The following is a 21,671-nucleotide window of genomic DNA, read 5'->3' on the forward strand; positions in this document are numbered from 1 at the left end:
CATGCATCTCCTTTAACAAACCCGGAGTGCTACTTAAAAAAGGCCAAGAAAGCTGGCATAGAAGAGTTCAGACTGAAGTGAAGAATAAAGATGCTCATACCAAGCGAATTGGGATTGTACAAATTACATTTTTGCTATCAACGCTGTATTTACATTGACGTTTGCATTGTACTTGTGTCAATAAACTGCTCCACCTATTTCACATTTTACTAGCAAAACCAAAGCATGCCTCGCCTACTCCCATGCCTTTACTTCCTTAAAAAATAGTAATGCATCACGCAGAGGTTTTAGTTATAGTTAATCGGAGCATAGTGAAACAAAATAAGTACATTCACAAATAGTATCTGCCCGCCCAAAAAACAACAACAACAAAGAAACAAAAACATTGTGTTATTAACTGAATGAACTGAGGGCTGCATCGGGTCCGATAGACTGTACCAAACAGTAGAGGGCGTCAACCTACGGATCTTGCTTCCCGTTAGCCCGTAAAGCTGCAATAACCAAGCCTTGACATTGCAAAGATGGAGGCTGTTATAGTTTAGACCAGGATATACAGAAAGCACAAACTGCGAGTTTCAGAGCTCTGTTATGACATCATTTCCAGCTGGTCAAGGTAAATGGAAAAAAGTAGCTGAGCTATCCGCTTAGTAAACATTAGCGTCCTTGCAAAGTTGGATAGTTAGCTAGCACAAATGACAGCCAGCTAATCTAGCTAATGTCAACGAATAGGCTAGCGTAGTGAGCATTAGCTGAGCTAGCTAGCAAGCAACATCGGATCTACTGCAGTGTAGTTTGGGATAATCGATAAGTTATCGCAAGCGGTTTTTATTACCGTTAGTTTCTTGACTTGTTCATAGAGACAACGAAGTCGTTAATTTCATATAATGTCATCTACAATATGAGGAAGATGTTTTGATGTCAATGCTAGCCATCGTTAGCAATCTGCTCGTTTTCAGAACCGTTTCCTGGTTATTCCTCGGCTTGGTATTACCGAGCCGAAGTGTAGGGCACAAATGTTTCGTTCCTGTTGTTAGTTTAAGGCTTCAGTGCAAAACAAAACCCGCATCCAACCTTTGCAATGTTGGCCGTAATACTTTTTGTTTTCTCTTACCGGAGAGAACGTAACATTAGCCAAAACATGACATATCTAGGCTGTTTGGATCTTTTTTCCTGTCACGGCACATATCAAGAAGTACGACAACAGACTCCTTATAAGGTTTTGCTGCAGTCTTCTTCTTTTTCTTTTTTTTTTTTAAAGAACTAACCCGCAGTTAGTCCACACTCATTTTACTTTCACTAATACGTGTTTTGTTGTAGCTAACAAAACATTTAATTACAAATTCCAAAATGTGTGAACTACGCATTTTCATTGGTTGGTCAACTTGTTTGACAAACCAGTCAAACAAGTTAAAGCTGAAAAACTGCTGTGGTGGTCAAGACCTAAACAGTGAAAGAGGTGTGACCATTTCTCTGTTTGCAATGTAACAGCAGTTCACAAGTAGCACGACTGTATCCACGCTGGTATTATAGTTTGGGCAAGTAGCCGATTGGTAGTGTGCCTAACTTTCCGTATTAAGCTTCCCTCTGGATTTGTGTGTCTGCAGGTGGAGGCAGGAGGTGTGAGTAGAGTACAGTAGACATCAGCAGCATGTACTCCGAGTGGCGCTCGTTGCAGTTGGTGGTGCAGAGTGACCAGGGCCACCTAAGTGTTTTGCACACCTATCCCCCAAGTGTGGGCACAGAGGTGGCAAATGCTGTGGTCAAACCTCTGGGCACAGCTGTAAGCCCAGTTGCCACAGAGAACATCCTCAAAACAGACAAAGAGGTAAGAGAAGGGTCAACTACAAGCATGTCATTTTAATGCTTTGGTAGTCTGCCGGCCTACATGTCTATCACCATGACATTTTAACTCCAGTTACCAGAGCTAAGTAAACACATGAGTACTTTTAGTGGTATCAGTGTGCTGTTGTTTTTTTTGCTGATGATTATTTACATAGAAAAATAGAAATTAGAACATACTGTGGTCCATATATTTTTGTATGTGTGGCTCTTTAGGAGAGTGTGGGAAAAACTGGTCTAAGATTATCCACTTAAATATGTAGCACCAACTACATTCATAGGTGATGAAAAGTGTAGTACATGATAATAAAGTAATTATGGGGTTTGGGTCACCATATTTAAAATAAAGGTTCTAAATACATTTTTATATCATTATCAGAATCTGGACTCCCTCTTTTTGTTTTCTTCATCTTCCACTATCATTCTGTTGCTGATGTTGCTGCACAGTGCTCAGTAAGGGTGTCAGGACTATCTGTTTTGTAGCTACTCTTGCATATGCAGGCCTGACTGATAGAAGAAACCATCTAAGTAACACTCTATCTGTTGCTTCTATTAAATGGTTGATGTTTTTGAACACATTAAGTGCACATTATGCAAGAAATGAGAAGAAGGTACTCTGCAAATAATATTTTTTATATGACAAAACAACAAAGCACACACAATTAATCCTGTAATGTACAGTATTCGTGACACCTTAAGCTTATGTGTAGGCTAGACACAACTTGACACGGGCCAATTTAAACAGTTAGCTATAAATGTAAACCAGATACAGCTCTGATCTCTTTCTTTGCATGATCCCCATAAACACTGGAACGTCTGCTGACACACCACTGTGAGAAAGTTAATGGCAGAGCTCACAGTAAAGCAGCTGCTTCAATTAATGATGTGACAGCGTGTGTCAGGAAGTGATGCGAGTGGAGCTGCCTTGGGTTAAAAATACATCAGCATTACTCAGGTGCACCATGCATCTGAAGTGCTGCTGTTGCTTTGAATGCCGCTTCTTGCTGAGGGTAGAGCATGGATAGGAATACTTAGCCATACTGACCTCTGCAGGATTCTTACACAAAACCATTGTGGGAAATTATGCAAAATATCACTGGAAACTGACTGAATACTTGTTAAGTATGCAGGTTTATGTTGGGTGGGGGCGGGGGCATATTTTGATTGTATTTGTAGGATACAAGGAGCTTTTCTAAACGTAAAAACTGTTGCCATTCTTCCTCATTTCATTAGGATTGGGTGATGTAGCTTCTCTGCAAATATAAGATAATTACTTATAATAAAATATCTAACAATGGTTTGGTTCCCAGGTGAAATGGACTATGGAGGTGCTCTGTTATGGCCTGACCCTCCCCTTAGAGGGGGACACTGTCAAGCTGTGTGTGGACGTGTACACAGACTGGATGATGGCCCTGGTGTCGCCTAGGGACTCGATGCCTCAGCCTGTGGTGAAGGAGCCCAACATGTATGTCCAGACTATTCTAAAGCATCTCTACAACGTCTTTGTACCAAGGTATGTCTAAAAACTTTATTTCCCATTAGCTTGAATTTAAGGATGAATGCCTTTTCACTAAAATCTTGGACTGCTTATATTGCTTTCATGTTCCCTCATTTCAAACAAGCTGTTTCTCCCTCCAGGCCTGAGCAGCATAGTCTGAACCACATCAGGCTTTGCCAGCAGGTTCTGACTGCAGTCCAGAAGCTGGCACGAGAGTCCGTTTCCATGGTGAGAGAGACCTGGGAGGTGCTGCTGCTCTTCCTTCTTCGCATCAATGACACCTTGCTCGCACCACCCACAGTTGGAGGTAAACAACCCTTGCTCTCCTAAACTCTTCCTTCGTTATCTACTTGGTTATTATTTGTGATGATTAGTTATAATACCCCCCTATTTTTCCCTTTTTCAGTGGGGGTAGCTGAGAAGCTGGCAGAGAAACTGATGGCAGTGTTGTTTGAGGTGTGGCTGCTGGCGTGTGCCCGCTGCTTTCCTACGCCGCCATATTGGAAGACAGCAAGGGAGATGCTGGCCAATTGGAGACATCATCCTCCTGTTGTAGAGCAGTGGAGCAGAGTAGCCTGTGCTTTGACCTCCAGGTTAGATTGGATTCAGTTCAACCTTTTGTGTTTTCAGTGGTAAAAGATTTTGTTAGAATTATGATATCTATATGTAGTTAGGTCCACAGGTTGTTGGACAGTGACAGTTTTTGGAGAGACTGCCTTCTTCAATGGAGAAGGCAGTCTCTCCACCTCAGACCAGTAGAGCATGCTTTGCAGTTACTGAAGGCAAAGAAATTCACAAACAAGCAGCAACTGAAAGTGGCTGCATTAACAGCCCAGTAGAACATCTCAAGGGATGAAATGTGGTTTGGTTTTTCGAGGTCTCTGTTAATGTAGTCTGTGTATTCCTGTCTCATTTCTTCGTTTCAGACTCCTGCGGTTTACTCATGGACCATCCTTCCCACCTTTTAAAGTTCCTGATGAGGATGCCAATTTGATTCCTTTAGAGATGGACAATGATTGCGTGGCCCAGACGTGGTACCGCTTTCTACACATGCTCAGGTGCTTATTGCCTCAACTGTATAAAAATGCCTTTGCTTGAAAAAGACATGTTCTTTCCTCTTTCTAAACGACATACATGGTGTTTGTTTGTTTGTTTTATTTAAGGGGAAGTTGAAGTTCCCTATCTGCTCTAGTTCAAGTCTATTTAACTGCATCCAAACTTTCATGTCTGGCTTTTTTTAATGTTATTTCATTTGTCGTTCCCTCCTTTATTTCCTTTTACTTCCTTCGTCTACCCAACCTTATGTCACATTTATTCAAGAAAGATTTAGCAACACTTTTAAACATTTGGCTTAATCCATTATTACGTTTGCTTTCCTTTTTGTTTCCAGCAACCCAGTGGACCTGAGCAACCCCGCAGTAGTAAGCACCACTCCAAAGTTTCAGGAACAGTTTCTCAATTCGAGCGGCATACCCCATGAAGTGGTGTTGCATCCATGTTTGAAACAACTACCCCAGATCTTCTTCAGGGCCATGAGGGGTGTCAGCTGCTTGGTGGATGCCTTCTTGGGTAAGAGGAATCCTGAGTTAAGATGAAAAGCTCAGTTGAGTGATATTTAAGACATTCAAAATGAAGCAGAGGATATACTTAAGAGATGAATGATAAAGCAACTTCAGCTTGGAGACCATTTTTGCAATCCATTATTTAATGGATTATGTTTAAGAAATATGTTGTTCCTGCTTTTGTGGCAGCTACCTGCTTTAGGAATTTATCCCCACATGTTATTGTTGCCAGAAATTATTTGAGAAACTGCTGCAAAAGAAAGCGTTACTTTGACAGAAGTGTAAGCAGCTGGTTTTTATTGTGATCTGTTTGGCAAAAAGTTTAAGTCGCTCTAAATTCAATTTCATCCTGTAATCGTAATCTGTAGAATCTTGTCTTTAACAAACAGTAAAGCCAAACACTTCTGATGGGTTTTATAGCGTAGATGGAAATTTGTGTTATTTGTAATTTATAGAGAGAAAAAGATTTAAAATGTATTTTTTTTGCCAGTGTTGTTCTCTTACTACCTTTGAGTAATCTCAAGATGGAGGATGTCAGTCAGTAATACCTGTTTAAAGATTTCAATAGAAACATACCCGTGTGTATTTTTCTCTTTACACTGTAGGTGTCTCTGTTGAAAAGAAAGCTGTACGGGAGAGGGTGTTCACTTTTTGTCCAGTGCCGCTCTCTCATGGTACAGACATCAGCTGATACGATATAATGTTTTGCTCTGGGCATGTTAGTGGATCGGTCCATTCACTGTTGGTGATGATACTCAGACTCACAAGTGATATATGTCAGATATTCAGACTAAACTACAAGATCATCAGGGGGGACTCCTGCAGGCATGAAAATGGAAAATCAAAATGGAAATCAGTAATTGGTGATTTGTATCTAACTATTGTCTTGCATGTCTGTGAATCAATGCTGTCTATGATCAACTCACGTACATTAAATAATACTGTAAATGGAAAACGGCTTCAAAATGATTATATTTACCCAAAACATGGTCTGTTCCCTGGGGGGGAAAACAGTGGTTGCTGATTTATTTTTTTTAATTTTTTTCGCTGCCAGGCTAATCAGATGACACCGCCCCACCCCCAGATTTCTGAGGAAAATTGGACTATTATACCCCGACTCATTTTACTTTTCTGTCACCAGGCATATCACGTCCCAGGGCTGACAGTGCCCCGCCCACTCCAGTCAACAGAATTAGCATGTCGCCGCCGCCCTCAATCACCAACACCACACCTCCTCATAGCCGCAAGCAGCGCCACACGGTGGTCACCAAAACTACAAGCAAGAGCTCAGCTGTAAGTTCTGTAACTGCTACAGAGATGCAGAACAATAAGTGTAACTGTTAGATGTTTAGATCTTAGCTTTCTGTTGGTCTGCAGACAGAAAAGAGTTAAATACTTGAACTTGGCACATTATTCTTTCCATGCTGAAGCTGCAGTATCTATCTATCTTTGTAGGCAGTATTTCAGTACACTTGTTCAAATCTTGTGATCTTTTACTTGAACTAGTCAAGCTGTTTTCAGCCTATTGAGATATCTTTTTCTATTCCCACCGCACCCTGTAGGGCAGTGGTGGTCAGCCAAACAAAACATCGCAGCAGCAACAGCAGCAGCAGCAGCAGCAGCAGACTTCGTCCTCCCCGACCCTTCTTTCCAGCCCCAACCAGAGCAGTTGGGAGTCTCGGCCCCTGCCAGCCCCAGCACGACCGAAGGTCAACAGCATCCTCAACCTGTTTGGCCAGTGGCTTTTCGACGCTGCTCTCGTCCACTGTAAGCTCCACAGCGGCCTCAGCCGAGACCCCAGCATGACTGGTAAGAAGCGAAGCGACGTCTCACGCTGTTTAAAATTATGCATGGGCAAGTCGGTGTTCATAAGTATGTGTTCATATGGAGTTCTGTGTTTTTTGGTCTTTATTATTATTATTTTTTTAATTTAATTTTTTGAAAAATTTGTACTCTGTTGTTGGGATATCTTTTTTGTTTTTTCACCATTTTCTCTGAAACTCTGTTGGGCCTTTCTGTGTGTGGAGGGCTTGGTTAGAAGTGGCCTCGTATGAGATTTCCAGCTGACTCTAATCCATTTGCATCGACCAACAATTTAGACCTGGTTCAAACTACATATAGGCTTTAACCCTATCCTAAGGAATTCATACAGTCATTTAATTGGTACAATCATTACTGGCAGCGGCGCTAAGAGTTAATGACAGCACATACACTTTTTAGCGTTTGCAATTGGCCCTCTTTGGCTCTTCTCACATTTCTCTTTTTGGTGTAGTGTCCTGCACGTGTCTATCATGTCTGATTAATGTAAGAAATTTGTAATGGTCAGAAGTCATGAGTAAAAAAGAAAAACCACACAATTCATGCCTGATATGAATTGATCCCAAAATATTGGATCTGCTTTGATTTTTTTTTTTCTCTCTCCACTATTTCTGTTATCTTGCAGCCTCTTTTATCCAAATTCTCCTTTCTTATAAATCTTGTAAGTAGGAATGGCAGCTTTTTTTCCCCCTCACTTGATTTGCGTTTCTTGACAAAATCTTCTTGCTTTTGAGTTGAGTTCCTCATGGTCATCGTCATCATCACCATCGTTTTCTGTTCCAACTCCTCGCCATATATAAAAGTTCACCAGCATTCTTTCAGCGTTTCTCCAGAGGTTGATGGAATGGGTTTCACCAAACTGACCACTTGTCTCGACATTAACGTTGCCAGTTTGTGACAGTACCACCCCATTTAAGTTGCCATTTTCTTTTTCCTTTGAGTCACGCTAATCCGTACTATTGTGTTTCAGACTCCCCTCGAGTTTAGCATTGTTTCTTGTATTTTCTTTTTGATGTTATCAGTTCACTTCAGTTTTGAATTATATATTTTTTTATTGGTTTAGTGCCTCAATGCATGAAGTGAATGTGACAGTCATATGATTGCAGCATTGAGGGATGCTGACACAGGGATTTTGCTTTATGTTCCTGCAGCAGTGAACGCCTGACACGTTTTTAGTACGAGCACACTACAACTTATTCATGCTTTGTGCTGGTGATAGGCAGAACTTCTATGGCAAACTCTTTGTGTCAGAGTTCCCTTTATTGAATGCTTTTATTAAAGGATGTGAGTGTGTGTTTGCAGTTAATAAAGCCCTTCCTTTCTCTTGTTGTGATAGTGAGTTAATATCTGCTTTTTGTTGCTTTTATGTTTTTGAATTTTTACTGTTAACTTTTCGTTCTAGTGTGCATATAGTATATTTTTGTCTGCTTTTGCCTGTTTTGTCATACATGCATGAAAACTGAGGACTGCAATGCAATTCAGGGTTCTTTCATTCTTTTTTTTCACACTTTGTACAGCGATAGCCACTCAAGTGTCCTTGGAGCTGAGGAGGAAGGGTTCCCAAATGTCCACTGACTCCATGGTGAACAACCCAATGTTTGATGCCAATGAGTTCCCAGAGAGCTATGAAGCAGGACGGGCTGAGGCCTGTGGGACTCTGTGTCGCATCTTCTGTAGCAAAAAAACTGGAGAGGAGATTCTACCAGTTTACCTGTCGAGGTATATACTTTTTTTTGCCAAATTTATCTGGTTTTGTTGCCATCTTCTTAACAGTGATATGGTTTTCTTATTTCCTTTTCTGCAGGTTCTACATGGTCCTGATTCAGGGTCTGCAGATTTCTGATTTCATCTGTAGACCAGTTTTGGCTTCTATCATTCTCAACTCTTCCTCTCTCTTCTGTACTGACCTAAAGGGCATCAATGTGGTGGTGCCCTACTTCATAGCTGCGCTGGAGACCATTGTGCCAGACAGGTTAGACTGGTAGTTTACTTTCATTTGAGACCATTATTTGTTTTTACTCAGTCATGTAAATGTGTTATGTTAGAAATCAATTATATTACTTAAAGCATGTCTCCATTATTTTTGTTAGGGAACTGTCCAAATTTAAGATGTATGTAAATCCTACTGATCTGAGGAGAGCCTCCATCAACATCCTGCTTGCTATGCTCCCACTGCCACATCACTTTGGCAACATCAAATCAGAGGTAATGACTTTGGCGATGTTTATCTTTAAGCTGATAGTAACAGTCTTGCTTACTGCTGTGATGCCACTGATTTCCTGTGTATTGTACACACATCGGTGGCTCTTTCTTCAAATATTAAACTCTTTAAAACCTGTTGATGATTACATAACCATAAAACAAGCCCTTTTCTTGTTGTAGAGTTTAAAGTTAATCAAGGTTGCTAACCACACTGACTCTGTGTTCTTTAGGTTCTGTTGGAGGGAAAATTCAACGAGGAAGATGGCTGGCCTCATGACCAGCCTGTGTCTTTCCTTTCACTGAGGCTGCGTCTTGTCAATGTCCTCATAGGAGCTCTGCAGACAGAGACTGACCCCACCAACACACAGCTCATACTGGGTATTTGCTGATAGCTTCATATATTTGATTGCAGTTATTTTAACTCTGTATATTGTTTGTACTTTATGATTGTGTAAAATTGTTTTATTTTTGTTTAATTATTATTTTTTATCCCTTTTTTCAGGTGCAATGCTAAATATTGTTCAAGACTCAGCTTTATTAGAGTCCATAGGCGCCCAGACTGAAACAGTAAGCTTTCTGCTAATTAGTTAATGTTTACGGTGCTACAAGCTGGACTGGGCATTAAGATTTCTGTGTTTTTCGGTGGCAGGGGAGCATAGATGGCAGCCACTCAACCCTGAGGACTCAGGGTCACAGCCGTACCAACAGTGGCATCAGCTTCAACAGTGGAGGCAGCACGGAGGCCACCAGCCCAGACTCTGAACGCCCTGCACAGGCGCTTCTCCGTGACTATGGTAGGACATGCCGCTCCTGAACATACACTAATATTTTTGTGCTTAATGAATTAACACAATAATACTTTATTTGGTCAGATAGCAGGTTTGCTGTAAGATTATTTTTAATGATCCCTGGCTGATTTCTCATTAGCTTCCAGCTCCTGTTGACTCGTTTGTGTTTTTTTTTTTATAGCTAACGTGGTTAAAGTGGTATGCAGAGTTAAGAAGCGTTGGGTAAAATATCTTTGTAGGTGATGTAAAGTGTTTGCTGTGATGTTGTTTAAGAAGAATTTGGGATTGGGGTGGGTGGAGTTTCTGCTTTGATTTGCATTTGTTTTCTCTTAATGATTGGTTGCAACAATGTTGCCCAATAAGATGGATTTCAAATGTAGTATTTACTGTGCAGGGCTGAGTGATGTTTTGTTTTCATTTTATTTTTTTCCTTTTTGCACAAATTTATGTCTGTTTTCAGTGAACAGTGCTTCACATAGGCAGTCGTTTTCCAGCAGGAAACTGGGGGAAGGGATTGCTTGGTTCCTGTGAGACACATCTGTAGGACTATAGCATTGTGTTGTGAGGCTTAGTACAGGAAAAGCAATGCTTTAGAGTGAGTCATCTGTTGTTATAAATGCTGCAGCCATTTCAGTGTTATTTGGGTTTTCTAGTCATTTTCTGTTCTGGTCCGCTCATTTAATTTCTTAACATTATCTCTTAAAAAAACACTTGACGGTGCAGAGTTCTTTGTAACAGAGGTTGTAGTAAAAAACGGAAGTAAAGAAGATTGTTGTTGTGTCACATACCTCACACAAGGTTGTGTTGCTTCCACTTGTAAAATTTCTTTTCTGGGACAAAGGTGTCCAAATAGTGGACTTTACATTGTTGTTGAAAATCAGTCTTAGGACTCTTTGTTTTCAAAGTTTTTAGCCCCTGTAAATAGTAGCTCAAACTAGGAAAGTCTTTTGTCAGATGAACTGGAATTTTCCTTCCACTTACATATATTTAATGTAATTGGGTGATAAATGTTAAGTAATTTTTAAAAATTTCAGTGTTCCTCTGTTTTTTTTAAAAAAAGTCTCCTAATTATTTGTTAAAATAAAATTTGAAAATGCTATTTTGATGTAAAAATGCTAACATCACTCAGTTCTGTTCCTCAGCAGCTTGTTTACTGCCGTCTCTTCTTTACTCTGCCTGTAATTTGCTCAGGATTGTGTGCTTTGCTGTATTCTTTCACCTTTAATGCATGTTGTATGTTAATATAAAGCAATATCTGCTAACACCTGAGCATTCAGAAATGTCTTTCTGTGTGACTTTCTAGCTTTGGTGCCTTAATCCTGCATTGCTCTATTCTTTGCAGTGTTTGGTATTTTGGGGTGTTATATGATCTAGCTCTTCCAGATACTGCGGCAGGCCTGCTGGTGCGCAGCATCCACCTGGTCACTCAGAGGCTCAACTCCCAGTGGAGGCAAGACATGAGCATTTCACTCGCTGCCCTGGAACTGCTGGCTGGACTGGCCAAGGTAACTTGAACACCATAGAAGCTCAGTGTAAGAATGTGCAGTCATTACTAGCTGGACTAGCTAAGATAAAACTGCGGTGTTCCAGTACACCAATGTTACTCAGGTCTCAATAGCTTTAGTTACTGTAGTCTTAAAAACTTAAAAAAATCAATTAAAAAAAAAAAAAGAAGAGTTTTTGAAAGAGCTCTATTCCAGGAACACCCTTAATAAAATGTCTGGGCCTATTATGGGGGCAAGCGAAACCAGCTGCGTGTAGGGCGTGCTAACTTATACCGATAGTTATTACACCCCATTCCCAAATGACACAGTGCAGCTTCACAGAGGACTTGTGATACATTTGGGTGTTTTTTTGCCACCTTCAGTCAGTTAATTTCCTAGCTCAGAATAAGGGAGTTGCCCTCACATTGTACCACAGATTATTGTAAAGAGAGTTTCTCTAACTTGTAATGACTGTGGAGTTTGTGTTTGCAATCACACTGCCAAAATGCATGAGCAATTAATATGTCAATATTCTACTTGATACAGAATTCCGAGTATAGAAAAGACAATATTCTTGTCTTTTGGCACAACCCAGTTTCATTGTTGCACTTTTTTGTTGCACTGTTGTGTCTGCACTGTCTTGTGCTTGTATCATTCTGTTCTGTCTGGTGTTGCACTGTTTTTGCTTTGTTTTGTCTTTTTGTTTTTGCAACTTTTGCCATTTTTGCACACTTGCACTTTATTTAGTCATGTGTTGATCACCTGTTATATGTAGCACCAGGGTCTTGGAGGAACATTGTCTCGCTTCACTGTGTAATGTACCACTGCACATGGTTGAAATTACAATAAAGCAACTTGACTTGACTGTTCCTTTACATACTTTTCGACTCATAATCAAATATGTTGTCATTTTGGAAAAAAAAGGGCAACATTTTTAAACCAAGTTTTTTCACAGTTGCATAAAACAAACCACAAACCAATGTATCTAATATAGAAATTTTTTTTCCTGTGTCTTTGTGTATGTCTTAATCAGGTGAAGGTGGGGGTCGACTCTGCAGACCGTAAACGTGCTGTCAGCTCGATATGTGGTTACATTGTGTTCCAGTGTAGCCGTCCAGCTCCTCTTCAATCCAGAGACCTCCACTCCATGATTGTAGCTGCCTTCCAGTTTCTGTGTGTGTGGCTCACAGAACACCCTGACATGTTGGATGAGAAAGTAAGTCTAAAGACCTTTTTCCCCTCTCTCTTTCATGTATGTCGGTAGGTAAGAGAAAATCTATATATTGTTTTGTATTTTCTTTTGCTCCAGGACTGTTTGGTTGAGGTTTTGGAAATTGTGGAGTTGGGAATCTCAGGCAGTAAGTCCCGTCAGGAGCAAGAGGTTCGACATAAAGGGGAGAAGGAGCACAACCCGGCTTCCATGAGAGTGAAGGATGCTGCTGAGGCAACTTTGTCCTGGTGAGACTAAAGCCCCTTTTTTCATTAGTACCTACTCCGGTCAGCTTGCCATGCTTTTCAGGGTTTTCCATTTGGTCATAGTACCTGGTGCCAGGTACTTTATTTAGCACTTACTCCGCCGGGCTTCCAAGCAATCGTATCCAAAAATGTGACATCAACGGACTGCATGCCACCAGTCAGTGGCATCACTTGATGAGTCATGAGAGCGTCTCATTCAGGAAAATACAAACCAAGCAACGAGGGGAACGGCTACAAAAACACAACGCTGTGGTCCCCAAGTCTGACAAAAAAGCCACAGACCGAGCACCAGGTATATCGTTGCCTCAACGCCCAGCTTTGTTGTAGCATTCATGTCACATACTAATTACGCCACGGGACGCTCGGCTACATTGCTATAACCACAATCAAGCACATTAGGTGGTATTGGATTGTAATGGAATGGGAGTCCGGTCAAGATCAGACTAGGTACTAATGGAAAAAAGGCTTAAGCTCCATTGGCCGTTCAAACCCTTTTCATTGTAAATGGTTACGTTACCATTTCATCACCAAGTCTTGTGATGTGACCAGCAGTCTGCAGCAAACACCAGATTTCCTGCTGTGGGATCTCCTTATGTTTAAACTTAAACACTTGTATTGCACCTTGGCTTCTTGATAAGCTAGTAAAAGTATGTCTACTGTAAATTGTCCTTTGTTTGCTAGATAGGCTAGACAGATTGATATCACCTCCAGTGGCAGTCAATCACACAATAAATTTGTATATAACTTAAATTTAGCTACCTGTGACAAAGCACAGCCACAAAGTCAGCCACAGCCACAGACTGAGAATCTCAGCTGCACACAAAAACAGCTGCGCAATGACTAAACTCTTCCTGTTTATAAAGGTCTATCAGAACTGGGTCCAAAAATGGAGTTTACTGAACAGTTTATAACAAAGTGTAAATAAAATTGCACTATTTTGCCCCAGATACTCATCCAGCAAACCTCTCGGCTGTGAGGGGAAACTCCCCACTCAGCATAGCCGTGGGTTGCGACTTGGTCAGTCAGCCAGCGAAATTCACCCCCATAGTGATGCTGATGACTTTTCCGTCATTAGTCTTGGTGATAACACTAAAGTGGATTGTGACTGATTCTTATAAACCAAGTAGGGTTTTTCTTCAAAATCTTTTATGACTGTGCTAAAGTGTTGTTGCTTCTGTTGTTTATTTTTCTGCTTCCTCAGCATCGTAGCTGGCCCACTTTTTCTGCTGAACCTTCATACACATGACTGTTGGATAGTGAAATATGTTGCATTCATTGACCCAGTTTGCTTGTATTTATGTTCTTTCTTGTGTTTCCCTGGTGCTCCCTAGTATCATGCAGGTGTTGGGGGCCTTCCCGTCTCCCAGTGGGCCTGCGTCTACTTGCAGCCTGCTGAATGAAGATACTTTGATTCGCTATGCCAGACTCAGTGCCACAGGAGCCAGTAACTTCCGTTACTTTGTCTTGGAAAACTCTGTCATCCTTGCAATGCTGGAGCAACCTCTTGGCAATGAGCAAAGTCAGTAGCTTATTGTCTCGCTTTTGATATTTTTAGTTAATAAATTTGAATGCTGGGAGAAAACAAAGTGTCTGGTATGCTTTTAATATGGGTCTGTTTTTGTCCTCACAGACCCCAGTCCTTCTGTGACAGTTTTGATCCGGGGAACGGCTGGTCGACATGCTTGGACCATGCAGCTCTTCCATCAACCAAGAGGGGCCAGGGCTAATCAGAGGGTGAGATCGCACTCTAGATTAATACTAATTAAAGTTAACACATTTTAAGCTAACTTAGCTAAAACATATGCACCATTTTGTCAAACTTGTAGCACCACATCTGATAACACATCTCTGTTATATATCTGTTTTCTTCTCCCCTCCCGCAGCAGGTGTTTGTTCCTGAAGGCCGTCCAACACCCAACAATGATGTGGGGATTAAGTACAATGTGAAACAGAGGCCCTTCCCTGAGGAGGTGGATAAGATCCCTCTTGTCAAAGCTGATGTCAGTATCCCTGACCTGGATGACATTGTTAGTAAGGAGGTGAGAGATCAGCTTCCCGTCGAACCCTATAATTAAGCTTCTATCCACATTATGTCTGATAACACAAAAATTAAGTTATTCTCTTACAGGTATCGGGTAAACCATGATTTGTTATATCTTAAAGAGTATTGTTTGTTATTGCACAAACATAGGTGTCTTGTATGGGCTGGGAGGAAGATTCGAGAGCTTCAGATTCACTGAACAGAATTTGCCCTCGTGTGAGTTGTTGAAAACAGGAGGGCTCATTGGGTGTTGTGTTAAATAGGTCAAATCATCTGGTTTAGATGATGATCATTTTGTGTGGTTTCTCAATCCTTTGCAGTTTCTCTGTGAAACTACTGGTGCTTCTCTAACACTGTCTCAACAAACTTTTATAAGGGCTGGAGAATGCAATCCAGTACAACAGCCCTTTAATAAACTAAAGGGCTGTTGTACTGGATTGCATTTGATGGTATGGGTGATCCATTATTAAATATTTCCCATGGTTATAAAGTACAGATGACACTGTCATAACGTTTCCTCTCACCTTTGGGGGTCAGTATCTGTTTGGACTGTGAGGGTTCTGCTTCAATTCATGTTGAGCTCATGCAGTCGACGACTGTTCACGAGGCCCACCCTACCCTGTTTTAAAGATGTCCCGTCCCCATCTTTTCAGCTGGAAGTTCAGCACGACAAGCTTCGTAATCTGATGACCAAGCAGATAGAGTATGAGAACGCCTTGGAGCGACACAGTGAGGAAATCTGGAAGTCCACTCCTTTTCCTGACCCACAGACAGACTGCAAACCCCCTCCACCCTCACAGGAGTTCCAGACAGCACGTCTCTTCCTCTCCCACTTTGGCTTCTTGTCTCTGGAGGCACTTAAGGTCAGTTACTTTTTGATGTCAGATTACAAACTCTTTGATTGATCGGTATTAAATATACATGCTAATTGGTAGGTTTCCATTGTCTTTCTATTTAAAGCCTTTTTCAGATAAACGATGGGTTGGTTCTTTTTGTTCTTTCTACTATTCCGTCAAAGTCGTGATGGAGATCTTAATATTTCTCATCTTGTAACATTTATGTATCACTTTAAATACGGCACAAGTTTGAGTGTATGTTATCGCATTAATGGATAGTATAGATCTTGAGTTGCTGAGATAATATGAAGACATGTTTGCAAGAATGTGCTAAACTGCTGTACATGAAAGAAAGATGGATGTCTAAAAGCTCTTTAATTTGAAAAAAGGTCATATTAAAAATCTGATCCTGACAAAAAATACTTAAATCTGTGAAATAAAATGTATTTGTTAGAATAATGTTTACATAACCCTTCATAGGAACCCAACAACAGTCGTCTACCTCCTCACCTGATTGCCCTGGAGTCATCCTTGCCAGGATTTTTTGATGACATCAGCTACCTGGACTTGCTTCCCTGCCGACCTTTTGACACAGTCTTTATTTTCTATGTGAAACCTGGACAGAAGAGCAGTCATGAGGTAAGGGAATACAGATTGATTGATTATTGTTTACCTTTACAATGTACTGATGTTAACTTAGTTACTTCTTCCAGTTACTTATTTATTTACACACATAAAGAGAAACAGGAAGAAGAAACTCTTTCATTATCTTGTTCTTGTTGGTGATTAGATCCTAAGGAATGTAGAGTCTTCGGCCAGCGTCCAGCCCCACTTCTTGGAGTTCCTGTTATCCTTGGGCTGGCCTGTGGACGTGGGACGCCACCCAGGCTGGACAGGACACTTGGACACCAGTTGGTCTGTGAATTACTGCTCTGATAGCAATGATGTACAAGCAGGTAAGACACTAAGATAGTCATCGCAATTGTTATTTATCTGTTTATATGTTATTAGTAACTCAATGAGTCTTTATTTGTTTTTCCAGAGGAAGCGGGTACACCGGAGGACACTGGTGGTTCGGTGTTCAACGGAGAGAAGAAAGTTTTGTACTATGCTGATGCTCTGACAGAAATCGCCTTTGTGGTTCCTTCTCTAACAGAACACTCAGGTCAGTATTCACGATCTTCAATATGAATTCAAAGATACTGAAAGCCTCTGTGCTGGTTTGGAGTTGCAATTTGCTCTCATTTGGCAGAGGAGTCTTCAGTGCACAGTGACTCCACGGTGGAGGCAGACACCAACTCAGAACTCATGCCCGGTATGCTCAAACAACCCAATCTCACACTGGAACTGTTCCCCAACCATTCTGAAAGCATGGAGTCCGCTAAAAAGGTAGATTTCGGCTTCTGTGAGTATATGTGGCCTGCAATGTTTGATGTAATGCTTGATCAAAATGAATTTACCTGTTTTATCTAGCAGAGTCCTTTAGTGAAGGCAAAGAGGTCATCGACTGGAAAATCCTTCCCCCAACTGGGGCCTGAAACAAAGGCGTTTGTGGTCTGGGTGGAGCGCTTTGATGATATTGGTAGGTATAAAGTCTCCATTTGGCCCACCACCCCTCCTCTCATACTGTAATTTAAGACTAGCCCCCTTCATAGATTATAGTCAGCCAGCAGGTTTATCCTCACAAAATATTTCAGTATAAAATACTTCATCTCTGCACTGTTAGTGCTTCTGTAAGAAGGTGTTTGCCAAATTATCAATGTGCATGAAAGTCTTAATTTCTCTGTTTTTTTTGTTTTTTGTTTGTTTTTTTAGAGAACTTCCCTTTGACCGACCTTTTAGCGGAAACCAGCACGGGCTTGGAAGCTAGCATGAGCAACAGCACTTCCTGCAGGTATTCACAGGTTTATGCTTAATGCACTTGCCTGCCGGTATAAAAAAACATGTGGTTTCTGAATTGGTTTTGGTCAGGTGCAAAAAGGAAGAACAAAAAAAAAACAATGCTGCAAAACCCAATGTGCAAAACAGGAAGTGCTATGCAGCAGGCAGAAAAGAGGAACTGTGGCAGAGCAGTGACAGCAGTTGTCAAGTGCCTTGAAAGAAAAATGAATTAAAAGCCTTTTTGTAAACATTGCTCCTTTGTTCACCATCAGCAGAATTACACAGTTATTTAAATAGACAGAGTACATACATTTGAAATGTAGCTATCTTCTTATCCTATCTTTGCCTCCCTTTTCACTTTATTCGTAATGTTGCAGGTCCGGGTTACTAGAAAAAGACGTTCCTTTGATCTTCATCCACCCTCTGAAGACGGGACTCTTCAGGATCCGCTTGCATGGTGCTGTGGGTAAATTTGGCATGGTGATTCCTCTGGTGGATGGCATGGTGGTCAGCCGCAGAGCTCTTGGTAATTGCTCATTTATCTTCCACTTACTTAACTTGTCCATCCTTACCTTACCACACTTCAGCTTTTTTCATACATCACAAGGAATCATTTTCTCACTATTAATGCGCACGCATGAGTATTGCACAATGGATGTTTTTACTTGGAAATGCACAGGAAATAAACTCCCATTTAGAAAGTGCGTGGTGTTTCCCTCAGAAGTTCTGGTTTCTAATGTAAAAGTATTGCTCATCTGTGTTATCTAGTTGCATCACCAGGCTTTGAAAGAACCCATTTAAGGCATTTATTTAACTTTCCTGTGTTGATGAATAAGTTTAACTTTGGGGGGAGATTAAAAAAAGTCTTACTCTGTTGAATGTGCTGGAACTCTTGGCCAGCAGATGGCACAGTTAAGTGTTTTGGTTTTATCTGTGGCTCTACACTTTCACACATAATAATCTAAATCCACGTAACTCACATTGGCTGTGTCGCGTGTGAGTACTGATGAGCTTCTGTTTGTGTGTCTGCCTCTCAGGGTTCCTCGTGCGCCAAACGGTCATCAACGTATGCCGACGGAAGCGCCTGGAGAGCGACTTGTACAACCCTCCTCACGTGAGGCGGAAGCAGAAAATAACCGAAATTGTGCAGCGTTACCGCAACAAACAACTGGAGCCCGAGTTTTACACCTCGCTTTTCCATGAGGTGGGGGAGGGAAAGCCTCACCTCTAACCCTCCCCCCTCTCCCCCGTGTCCTGTCCTAACACTGGCACACAAGCGCACACAACAATACACACATGCACGCACACACCCCCGTTACTCTGTACTCATAAGCCACCTACAACTGTGCTTGTACACACACAGACACACACACATGCACACACAGAATCTTTATATTTATACTGTATAATTTTGTTATTTATATGAATACATATATCAACACTGTTTGCCTTTGACTCTTAGATCAAAGTGTCAAAAACCATGCCAAGGTGGGAAAAAACAAACGACATTTCTGTGTTGCGGCTACTCACTGAAGATCTGAACGGCTGAAGTTCAACAGTGAACTTTGCTCCTCGTTTTTAGGTTCACGCTTTGTGGCAAAACAATTTCTGCTTGTCTTTAACCGCAATACAGTAGTTACACTGTTGGCCTTTCTGAACTTGTAAAAAGTTTGTCCGTCGAACCTTGTAATATGAATGAACTTCAAGAGGTTTGGTAATACAGAGTTGTGTCCAAAATCCAGATCTGCTCATCTGTTTTTGTTTCTAACAGATTTATGGTTGGATTATTATTTTTTTTTTGCCAAGGAGATAAACATCTTGTATCCACCTTAAAATGTCGTAAACACATATATATGTATATATAGCTTCAATGCAGGTAACTTAAAAGTTGACCCGTCATTGGATCTGACGACAGACTTCCTCGACGTTCACACACATACACACACATGCAGACACACACCCTGCTTTAGTCTTCCTAGTGTGAACGCACACTTGGCCACCGCAGCAGCTGACTAAGCACATGAGACGTTTATAGTTTTGTATCATTTTCTTCTGGCTTTCTTCTGTATGTAGACGTCATTTTTGACACTCGTGCTCTGTGCCAGGCCATCCCATTGCACAGCTGCCACTACATTTTGTGTGTGCATGTGTGAGTGAGAGTGTGTGTGTGTACACAGCCACGTTTGCTTGTCCAGCCAGTCACTTGACACTACAAGGAGTCCGAGACCCCTAAAAGCCCAACACGTTGCATTTAAGGTTGAATCCTGTTACTTTAAGATATACAGTTTCAAAAATGCCACGACATACGTCGATCGCGACATTAGATTTTGGTTTACTCTTAATGCTTGGAAACACAAGAGTTTACTGATAGTGAGAGCGGCTACAGAGCTCCTGGAGTTTGCGCTTGATGTTTTCAGGCCTAATTTGAAATCACCACATTTTTAAGGTTGCAAGTATCTCATTACGAAGCAGAACCAGAGCACAGTTTTTAAGTGTCTCGCTCCTCCAAACAAAATCTATGTGATAGATTCAGAGGCCAAAATACTTGATGTAGCTAACAGGATTATGTGACTTTATTTTGGCTGATCAAAGCTGTATTTTCTTTCTTTTTCTCCTTTTCTTTTCTTTGGAAATGTAAACCCAGGAAGAGATAATATTTAACATGTCAGTTATCTTCAGTTTGGATTGCAGAAATGTGCACTTTTGCCTTCACAAATGTTATAATAATTTTTTTTTTTTTAAAGAAAATACAGTTTCACTCTTATTTTTCTCACTGTACTTTTGGTTTTAATTCAAGCCCTCTCACTGTCTGCCTGTAACAATGTGAATTTATTTATCACAGAGATGGAGCAGGGCAAACACCTCTAGTTTCTTTTGTTATATTGGAAAGTCTTAATGCACTGAGCACATTTTTATGTTCATTTTATGTTTATTTTCTATTCTCTTTGGTTACCTTACATGTCCTCTTTTGTACTTTTGTGCATTTTTGGAAGAAAAACCCTGCTGAAGGAAGAATTTTATCTTGTGAAATATGAATGAAGAGGACGCGTTGTGGAGTTTTTAAACCTGTCGTGTCTAATTGTGACTCACTTTTTATGACAGTGCTGTATGCACATGCCTTTTTCGGAAGGAAAGTACATACAATGAAAGACAAAGAAACTACATACAATGAGTCACACGTTGTATCCTGTAAGTCCTCTGAAGTTTGAGCATATTTAAGGATTGCCATGTACAGAAGCAGAGGATAATTTGTAAATATGTGATAGATCAAGGCATTTACAAGTTGTTGCATTCCTCATCTGAGATGGCAGAAAAATATATGTATGTATGCGTTTTTTTTGTGTGTGGGAGGAACGCAATGGGTATTGAATGTAACATGCATCAATTAAAACTATTATTGACATTTTAATTTCCTTCCATTCATAATATTTGACTTTTTCTTCACAGGTTGAAATCTTTTTCCTCTTAATATTTTTTTTATATTCTATTCAGTGAGTTTCTTTCTGAAAGCAGATGTGTTTAGAACCTGTCAGATGAATTAGAATATTAACTGTGAATATTTGCACCGCCTGCAGAGTGAACCTGCCCTCTGGTGTGGACTGGGTCAGTCTGACTGCAAAGATACTTGAGGGATATTATCTGTAACCCAAGGCTGAGATAGTGACAGCCAATAAGCCTGTATGCCCTGAAGCTATGTTAAAATATTTATGTTCTGCAACTGAAAAAAACACAAAAAAGGATTTGGTTAACAATATTGATAAATCCAGATTATGAAAAACAGCTTCTCTTCATAGTCTAGGCCTTTTTGGCACAGGTTTGAACCTTTAATTGCCAGCAAGGTGAATGGAGGATTACCATTTGAATTTGTATTGCATCAAAATACACACCTTTCGTGACCACGTGTTTAAAAAAAAAAAAAAAAAAGCAAACGTTAGGAATTGCTGGGGAAATCAATGATGATATTAAAAAGTTAATTTTCTTGTATCAGAGCTTGTAGACCGTTCCTGATGACCCCCTGCCCATCCCGGACTTGAAAGTTGTATTTTTGCCTGCAACCACTTGAGGGCGCGTTTCTCCTATTAACGCACACTGAGACCCCGCGTGGGGATAGCTCCTGTGACAGGCAGGGGGCCTAAATGAGCATTGTTATGGTAAATATTTGACATCAATGAAAGTCAAGACCTTTAAGGTTTTAGGATTACTGTCATATTTCGCCTGGTTTCTCACACGTTGTATGTGTTTAGCT

At 40.8% G+C, this 21,671-nt stretch overlaps 1 protein-coding gene across 13 annotated transcripts; it reads left to right on the forward strand.

Moving 5' to 3' along the window:
- Nucleotides 1-462: 462 nt before the first annotated feature.
- ralgapb (Ral GTPase activating protein non-catalytic subunit beta) lies at nucleotides 463-20,834 on the forward strand. 13 transcript variants are annotated; one of them, XM_085144737.1, is made up of 33 exons: nucleotides 463-613; nucleotides 1,605-1,825; nucleotides 3,150-3,352; nucleotides 3,478-3,644; nucleotides 3,744-3,930; nucleotides 4,264-4,395; nucleotides 4,728-4,906; nucleotides 5,505-5,573; nucleotides 6,041-6,192; nucleotides 6,462-6,708; nucleotides 7,343-7,378; nucleotides 8,235-8,436; nucleotides 8,522-8,689; nucleotides 8,808-8,922; nucleotides 9,150-9,297; nucleotides 9,422-9,486; nucleotides 9,569-9,713; nucleotides 11,082-11,212; nucleotides 12,225-12,407; nucleotides 12,501-12,649; nucleotides 13,999-14,186; nucleotides 14,298-14,401; nucleotides 14,551-14,706; nucleotides 14,859-14,924; nucleotides 15,362-15,571; nucleotides 16,025-16,183; nucleotides 16,335-16,500; nucleotides 16,587-16,709; nucleotides 16,797-16,933; nucleotides 17,018-17,126; nucleotides 17,360-17,438; nucleotides 17,803-17,951; nucleotides 18,463-20,834. In XM_085144737.1, the coding sequence occupies exons 2-33, from the start codon at nucleotides 1,649-1,651 to the stop codon at nucleotides 18,654-18,656; spliced, it is 4,695 nt and encodes a 1,564-aa protein (XP_085000863.1). In that variant the 5' UTR covers nucleotides 463-613; nucleotides 1,605-1,648; the 3' UTR covers nucleotides 18,657-20,834. The 13 variants fall into 13 exon arrangements, with proteins under 13 accessions (XP_085000863.1, XP_085000864.1, XP_085000865.1 ...); XM_085144738.1 differs by having other exon boundaries at nucleotides 14,554-14,706; XM_085144739.1 differs by having other exon boundaries at nucleotides 11,091-11,212.
- The last annotated feature ends 837 nt before the right edge of the window (nucleotides 20,835-21,671 follow it).

The sequence above is a fragment of the Neolamprologus multifasciatus genome, chromosome 20 (assembly GCF_963576455.1).
Source record: "Neolamprologus multifasciatus chromosome 20, fNeoMul1.2, whole genome shotgun sequence".
Taxonomy (NCBI): domain Eukaryota; kingdom Metazoa; phylum Chordata; class Actinopteri; order Cichliformes; family Cichlidae; genus Neolamprologus; species Neolamprologus multifasciatus.

What these genes read in the sequence shown, in the direction of transcription:
- ralgapb (XM_085144737.1), top strand. Translation starts at nt 1,649, where the DNA reads ATGTACTCCGAGTGGCGCTCGTTGCAGTTGGTGGTGCAGAGTGACCAG. An exon ending in CCGAGACCCCAGCATGACTG is followed by an intron (nt 6,709 to 7,342) that starts GTAAGAAGCGAA and finishes GTTATCTTGCAG; the next exon opens with CCTCTTTTATCCAAATTCTC. An exon ending in GGTCAGCCGCAGAGCTCTTG is followed by an intron (nt 17,952 to 18,462) that starts GTAATTGCTCAT and finishes TCTGCCTCTCAG; the next exon opens with GGTTCCTCGTGCGCCAAACG.